Below are 8,434 nucleotides of genomic sequence, written 5' to 3'. Positions count from 1 at the left end.
CAGTGTGTGTGTGTGTGTGTGTGTGTGTGTGTGTGTGTGTGTGTATAAAAGCAGTATTAGGTGACTATTTGCATTTCCTGAAAGTTAAACTTGGAAAGTCATTCTGCTGAAAATAATTCTTATATAGACTTTACATTAATTGATGCAATAATAGTTACACTGTACGAGTAATTATTGTTAAGAAATCTAATACAAAAATTCTTTTACTTAGTTTCTTGGTATATGGCAGGTTGCCACATGTATCTCAGAGTGAACATGGTCACAGATGACAATGAACTGGCTAATCAGATAATGCTGAATTTTAATTAATACGTACAAGAAAAGAAAGCTTTACCAAATTCTAAATTAGAATTGAAAACAGAGAAGAGAACTTCTGAATTAACCCTTCTGGTGCATAAATAATTCCTTTTAATTATGATTTTGACAGGTCAAATATTTTCAGAACTTTTCCTTTAGTGGAAAGAAGTGTTTTACTTACAGATGCACAAGACTATGAGGAAAAGGAGGTATGTGGCCAGTTCCCGTAAGACACTTTTAAGGTATTTCTCTCGGTTAGTGTTGCTTTCCTCCATGAGTCTTGTTCCCCAGAGACCTTTAAAATAAAAATAAAAAAGATGTCATTTTATTTTTTAAAATCTTGTGAATGGCAAAGGGAAAACATATAAAATAAACAGGATAGCCTTTAAGGGAGATTCCTATGTTTTCTCTAGCATGCTCTGAATGTAACTGGGAAATTGTTTTAGCAGGGGTACCGTACAGAAAATTTAGAAAGAGAACAGGAAATGAGGGCATTCTAAAATAGGAAATTAAATACCTGTGCATACACAACAGCTCTTCCTATAGCAGGGAGGATGCAACCTGGTAATTATCCTATTAACTAAACTTAGCACATGATGAAAATACATTGCAAATGCTACCTTTTAGGGCACCCCGGATGAAAAGAAGTCCTGGTTGGAACATCATTTCCCTGTGGAAACATCTATCAAGCTTCTAACATAGTGGTGTAAAAGCTCTGCTCCATACCCATCTTTGTCATTTAAGAAACTCTGTGCTGAATGACTAAACACACACCATTTAACAGGTTTCTAAAGTGCCAATTAACATATAATCTTTAAATGCAACAACTCATCTGACTTATTCTTTTTGGAGAAAGAGTAAAATCAGCAACCATGTTCTAGATTTTCGCAGATGGAAAAACTGTTGGGCCAGTTGAGCAAAGATGACATAACCCTCCACGAGCTAGCTGGAGAGAGTTACCACAGTTTTGGACTCGTAGACAGACGTGGTGGCCGTCCAAACCCCCATTAATGAACAGTGTGGTAAAGTTACATTGCTGGTTACTTGGAAGAGCCTTAATGTTGTCCAAAAAAGACAAACTTCCCAATCCTTTTAGTTAGATTAGGTCGGCTATTAATGGCCGCCAAACTGGCCCCTGCATGTTGCCTCACTTTTATTCCGCCGACTTTAACCCCTTCAATCACTGAAATCACAGAACCACTTAAGCCACACAGAGACCAGGGGAAAATGGTATATGGTCTTTCACTGTGAAGAAATGACTTCATCGCTAGTGTTTATGTATTCTTAAGTCTTATAATAATACATTAGTTCTACTCCTAAGTTTGGGTATTTCATTTCCTTTTCTTTTTCTCCCAAATTTCCTTTAGGAAAATCGGTATCTGAGTTCAAAGACACTGTGTTACGCATCACAGGTTTCACCACACTGAAAGTGGAGCATAACTTATGACCAGGTTTGCTTCTGCCAAGATCTGGTAGTTGTCAGGGAATTACTCACTCAGAAGAAATGCAGCAAGCAGAATGTTTGTTCACTGAAACTCCATCATATTAAAGAATTATTACAAATTTAGATGACATGGAAAATTACAACTCAGAATAACACAGAGGCAGCCAAATATTAGGCTCAGTAGCTCTGCACACAAACACACCATTTCTTTGGATATATTTCTTTCAGAGACCAGGCCGAAAAGACACATATCAGTAGAGATTGCTTGTCTCTTTCCCATCAGGAAAGATTGCTGCCTTGCCTCAGTCAGTGACTTCACTCTTTCCCATGGTTTATAAACAATTATGCACTAAGGAACAGTCACGGTTCTTAATATTTACCACTGGTACCACTTGACCTATAAATAGAAAAACCAACCTCCTTTCAGAATTTATTCAAGTTAAACTTGCAATGGTCTATGGCAATTTAATTCTAGCCTTTGAATAAAACATTTCAAATGAAAAGAAACAAGTCCCCTTATTTATACTTCTATATACTGTACTTTTATGTATTTATTTTTTATAAATTACTCTACCTCCTCAAACATTTAGTGCTTTAAAAATTTCATCCAATTTCCCAACTAGGTCTGTATGTTGAGTCAGTCTCGGGGTACAGGGACCTCTTTACATTCTGATGGGTGAGAAATGGCTGCATCCACAAGTAGGAAAAAACAGCTGTCCTGTAGCTACCTACTTTCCATGTGTAGCAGAACTGATAGAATAAGAATGGTTAAGGATAGAGCTCACGTCCAAAATGGCAGCATTCTTCAAAATCAACTGTTGTCTTTCCCACAATTGTCCCAGTTGTGGAGGGAGTACCTTCCCCACATTCCAGGCACTCACATTCAGTATAGAAGGTGTCTCCAGCTGTTAGGGAGAACTTGATAATGAGGGGGATATTGGACAATATCCAGCTTCCTACACATTTAAGAGAGTGCTTAGTTAATGCCAGGACCCAGCGTTGGAGCATATCATCTAAACATTGTCTATTGCCCTGTGCAGTGTTACTTATTAATATGAGTACAAAGGAGCTCTGAGATGGATAATCCAAAATACAAAAGATGTCCCAAACACAAATAACTGACTTTGAAAAAAATGCCATTTTTGTAACTACTTTATCCAAATGTTTCCAAAATCTTTACTGTGCAACGTGTGTGTGTGTGTGTGTGTGTGTGTGTATATCACAGAAAGAGAATGATGTAATGAACTCCTCTTTCTCTCTCACCCAGCTTCAACAATTGTCAACTCAACACCAACCATTCATCTAAACCCTCACCCATTCCTCCCAAATATTCTGAAATGAATCCCAGCTATCATATCATATCATCTGTGATTATTTCAGTTCCACGGTAAAAAGATTCCATGTGGATCTTCTGCCTCACGCGAACCCTGCCCCATCTGAAATACACAAACCCCTGAGACTTACCAATCACGACACATTACAATGCAGGGACTTGGAGTCAGAATTGTGTTCAAGTGAGGGCTCAGCCACTTAGGGGCTGTGAGACCCTCCCGAACCTCATGAGCCTACACTTCCTCATCTGAAAACAGAAGAGTGCCTCTTTGTGGGGTTGCTCTGGGAATTAGAAATATTATGTATAAAGCACGTACAGGGGTTGGAAGAGGCCTGCCTATAGCTTCAGAAACAGGTCCAAATCTGAAGCCTAGATGTCAGAATGGCATAAAGACCCACATCCATATAGACTTTGAGTTCCTTGTGAATAACCTGACCAAATGCTCATTGCATTTACAGCATACATAAAAGAATCCTGGTTTTGTGCTCAGACACAGGTGGGGCTTGTTTAGAAAGACAAATACAATCCTTCTTAACTTCTATTTTAATTACAGGGACACCTTTAGAAAGGGAAGTGACTTTTTACTACAATTGGTCCATTTGCTATAGAATATTCAGTTGCTACCTTATATGATTTGACTCCTGAATCTCAAATTCACAGCCCTCTCCTGATGTGCAGATAAGTATATGCCACAGCTAACCGCCAGTTCCACCTGCGTGCTCCACAGACAGCACACACTCACAGACCTGAAACAGATTTTTCATTTTCTTTCATTTTAAATATGTTTAGAAACATATTTGCCCTGATTGGGCTAATGGCATCAAGCCAGTAACATGGTTTCATCCTAGAATAGACACTTTTCTTAACCCCCACAGGGAATTGGTCCATAATTGTACTTTTGTGTATTTTTAAAATTTGTGTATTTTAAAAATCCTGTATTTTTCATCTAGTTTCCTTCCATCCCAGGTCACACGCCCTTGTTGCACCCTTTATCACCCCTCTTTCTCGGTCAGACCTCTCCTGACCTACTCCCTCAGCAACCAGTGCTATCCACCTCATCCCATTCTCGCCATTCTTGTCAGAATCATCTTCGGATTGACACGTCATCATATCAGCCCTCTGCTTGAAGCACCCACTGGCTCTGTCTACAGGAAAAAGTATCAATGAGCCACAGGTTTGGTCTTACTTCTGCTACTTTTCTCTCCTCCACACCCCACCCTCCTTCCTTTAAAACATAACTCAAGTTTCACTTGGTCTGGCTTCCCCCAGGTAGAACTGGTCCTCTCCTCTTTGGGTCTCTACCATACCTGGCACCGGACTTTATTCAGTTATCAAAAGGAATAAGTTTGGATACATGCTACAATATGGATAAACCTTGAAAGCATTACGTTAAGTGAAATAAGCCAGATACGAAAGGACAAATACTGTATGATTCTACTAATACCGAGGTACCTAGACTAGGGAAATTCAGAGACAGAAAACAGAATAGAGGTAATCAGGGGTAGGGGGTAGGGAGAATAGGGAGTTACCGTATTTCCCCGAAAATAAGCTCTAGCATGATTTTTCAGGATGCTCGTAACATAAGCTCTACCCCAAATATAAGCCCGTTAAGATCGTCATCCAAACATGACTGTTCTGTACATGAATAAATGAGTAAATGTAGATTGTTAGAGCAAAAATTAATATAAGACACGGTCTTCTTTTCCGGGAAACATGGTATTGCTTAATGGGTAGAGTTTCTGTTTGGGATGATGAAAAAGTTCTGGAAATGGACAGTGATGAAGTATCTATTTTGTTATGGCAGCTTAGCCCACCCTGACCAATATAGCTAGTACTTTATGATTTCTACAGGAAAACAAAACAAAAAAAAAACCAAGCATATATGTCTAAAATAACAGGAAATGACTTGAACAAGTTGGTACACCCATAAAACATATTCACCTTTGGAAAGTCAGAAAATTTGATAACTCATATAGAGTATCAGATTTTATCTTTGCTCTGAAAAGAGTTTGCCACAAAAAAAATTAAACAATATTATTGGGGATACATTTAAGTTTGGGGTAGCCTTTCAGCCTTCTTCATTTCCTTTGGTCCAGACCTCCATCACCTCTTCACTGGCTGCCTCCTACCTGGTCCTCCTGCCTCCGTCTCCCTCTGCAAGCTCTGCTGCACAGCACACTGCCTGACTCATTACCTTTCAGCGTGTTCTGCTCCTGCTCAAAAACTTTCAACCACTTCCTAATAGTTAGGAATAAATTCTTAATTCCTTGGTTAGACCCAATGCTTCCCACAACCAGACCTCAAACATTTCTTCTTTACTATCTTACTTCTGCTAAGATAGATCTACTATTCAAGGAGCAAAAATGTCCATTTGCTGTTCATCTTTGGTTCATGTAACGGTGACACAAGAGTATGTTGAAGCTAGAAGGCACCTGGGAGGTTCAACTCTTCCATTTTATAAATGAGAACCTGAGGCCCAGGAAGTCTGAGTGAGTTGTATCAAGTCACAAAGGCAGGAGACGTCCAGGGAAGCTCCTGACCATGCCAAATTTGAGTAATCTCCCCCAATTTTAGAAATTGCAAGCTAATTTCTGTTCTGATCCTAGGGTACTACTTATATAATGCATGTAAGATTTTGTCATTGGTATCCCAAGAGGGAAAAAAAATCACAATTCATTCATGGTTATTTATTTCACTTTTCTGGGTTTCTGTCTATAGGAAAATGGTGTTATGCTATATTAGTTTATTTCTTTTTGTAGCATCTAGCACAGTGCTATTTTCACAGTAAGTTGCTAAGTATTTAACAAATGTCACTTATTTAGCAAGTGACAAGAATGTCAATATTTCTTCATAAAAGAAATAAAATCTAAAATCCTAGAATTTTCTATAATTAAGATTTTCCTAAGCCTGCTCTTCTAATTAGACCATTGATAAAGTATGACTTGAAGTTTTAATAAGAACTTATTCATTGTTAATTTCCTGAAATCTTTATTTAAAAGAAATACTTGTATATACACTCTTATAAAAATGTTATTTTATTTCATATTCCTGTGTTGATGTTATTCAAACGTTAAATATATTATCAAGTGGTTAAGCTGAGTTAAAAGGATCATGACTTACTATTACTTATTAATTTAGAAACTTCTCTTACTTCAGTGACTATTTCATAAAGCACATTTAAAACAATGTAAAATAATAGCTGACCATTGAACAACATGGGTTTGAACTGCACAGATCCATTTATATGGGTATTTTTTTTTTCAACTGACCTGTGGCATTTCAAGCCCCAGTTGTTCAAAGGTCAACTCTGCAGCTGGGAACCTGCATATGCAGACAACCAACTGGAGTTATACGGGAAAGTCAGTGCCCCTAACCTCCCAGTTATTCAAGAGTCAACTGTATATGATTTGTTTAAATAGTTTTGAACCTTAAAATGTATTAGAGTTTTTACTAATCTACTCACACGGGTTATTAAAAAAGAATCTTTTGTTTCCCGATCATGCTCTGAATCAAATTGACTACAATAAGCACTTATGTAAAAGAAGTACCAAAATGTACACTTTTAAAATTTATGATTTAATTTATATTTGTGAAGTACTCACAACACGGGAGAGACTTGTTATACATTTCACACATCTCATCTCATTTAATTCACCAAAGTCAAGAGCTAAGTATTATGACTAGCCCTTAAAAAATAAACGCAAAAATTGGGAATCAGAGAGGTTAAGCAATTTGCTCAAGGTCACAGAGCCAATGTGTGATGGAACTGGGACTTGGGTGTAGGCCTTACTTGGTCTTAGTAAAGTTGTTATAAAAGCACCTGGGTAGTTTTTTTGTGCAAGATTTTCAAAACTGACAGGAAGAAAAGGGAAAGGAAATTTTCTAAAGAACTGAGGAATGGAAACGCTTAAAAGTAGAGATTAAAATAATATGGATGGTAGGAGCAAATGCGACTCTTCCAAGAATGCCTGACAAAACTTTGCAGAAACAGGATCACCATCTGCTCTTGGAAAATTTGTGTCCTCTTCCTAGACACTGGCAAATTTGGAAATTCCTTTCCTGCCTTTTGGAGAGTTGGGTACACTGAACTCTGACACATTTACACACAGCTGGTATCTGGTGACTTCACTGTTTTGTTGGAATTTTAAAGAACATTAATTTTGTTATTTAAAAACATACTTTCAAGTTTTTAAAACAATGTAATCTTTCTTCGCAACTGTTTTAGGAAAATGCCTAGAATTAGAAATGGCCAAATATCTGTTTTCAAAGATTTTATTCTATTCGAGGTTCTCAACAGCACCTCCTCCCAGCAACAACCACACACATCCCCAAAACAGCATCAAGGACAACCCAATGACAGTCCTCCCACAATCTGGATAAAGGGTACTGTTACCCTTCCGAGAACGGCATAAGGGGCGATGAGGGATCGAGACCTGTGGAAGGCCATGGGTACTAATACAGAATTTTCATTTTGATTTAGTAAAACTGGCAAATAGACAGCGTAACCACTATTACTTGTATTATAATATTCATTTTTTCTCCAACCCCCCCCCCAAAAAAAACCCCCAGATGTACCCTATCACTTGAATACGGCTTTCACTTATTCCCAGACGTAAAAATATGCTGACATTTCTTCTTCTAGAAGAAGGAGCTCTCCCATGCATTTGCACCAACAAGGGCGCAGTGAAATTGGGCGCTGGGTACCGGAAATAGAGCAGCATTAGCAGAGGTGGGGAACGCGCTTCCAAGGGAGGCGGGGACGCAAGGGGGATGCGAGGTGGAGCCCCGGAATACGCTGCCCGCGGCGGGCGATGGCGCGGGCCGGCGCCCGCAGCTCTGGGGCGCGCCTCGGCCGGGGCGGCTCTCGCTCTTACCTCGCAGCCCGCGGACCAGCCTCTCCGCCCAGGCCACTCGCGGCGGCTGCCCGTCCAGAGGGAGGTGGCGATGCAGCGGGTCCCCGCCGCCCGCCGGGCCGGGGCTCGGTGGGCCCTGGTCCTCTCGCCGGCGCCGCCTCCCGCCGGGGTAGCCCCCCAGCCCCCGGCCCCGTGCGCCCGCGGCGCTCACGGCCGAGGAGGCGGCCGACCTCCGGCTGCCCGGGCGCCACTCCACGTCCATCTCCACCACCATGCCCCCTTCCTCCCCTTCCACCTCCTCCTCCTCCTCCTCTTCCTCCTCCTCGGCCTCGAAGCCCGGGTTGTCGCGGCTCCAGGCCTGCCGCGAGCACGACGAGTGCGGCGGGGACGGGGAGGCCGAGGCTCCGGCTGGGGGGTCCCGCGCGGCCGCCTGCCGGATGCGCTCCATCTCGATCTCCAGGCCCGTCTGCTCGCGGAGGCCGCCCGCCATCAGCCGGCCCGGGCCCG

General features: G+C 41.1%; 1 protein-coding gene across 1 annotated transcript in view; it reads right to left on the bottom strand.

Annotated features, from left to right (window-relative positions):
* The window catches only part of PKD2 (polycystin 2, transient receptor potential cation channel), a 70,361-nt gene extending 61,933 nt beyond the window's left edge, over window positions 1-8,428 (bottom strand). Inside the window, exons 1-2 of the mRNA XM_019668076.1 lie at window positions 7,949-8,428; window positions 479-592 (exon numbers count right to left, since the gene is read on the bottom strand). Coding sequence (XP_019523621.1) covers window positions 479-592; window positions 7,949-8,417 — 583 coding nt within the window. The 5' untranslated portion in view covers window positions 8,418-8,428. The remainder of the gene's footprint in view (window positions 1-478; window positions 593-7,948) is intronic.
* Window positions 8,429-8,434: the final 6 nt, after the last annotated feature.

Source organism: Hipposideros armiger, unplaced genomic scaffold, assembly GCF_001890085.2.
Source record: "Hipposideros armiger isolate ML-2016 unplaced genomic scaffold, ASM189008v1 scaffold_515, whole genome shotgun sequence".
In the NCBI taxonomy this organism is placed as follows: Eukaryota; Metazoa; Chordata; class Mammalia; order Chiroptera; family Hipposideridae; genus Hipposideros; species Hipposideros armiger.
This window is presented reverse-complemented; position numbering and strand designations above follow the sequence as displayed.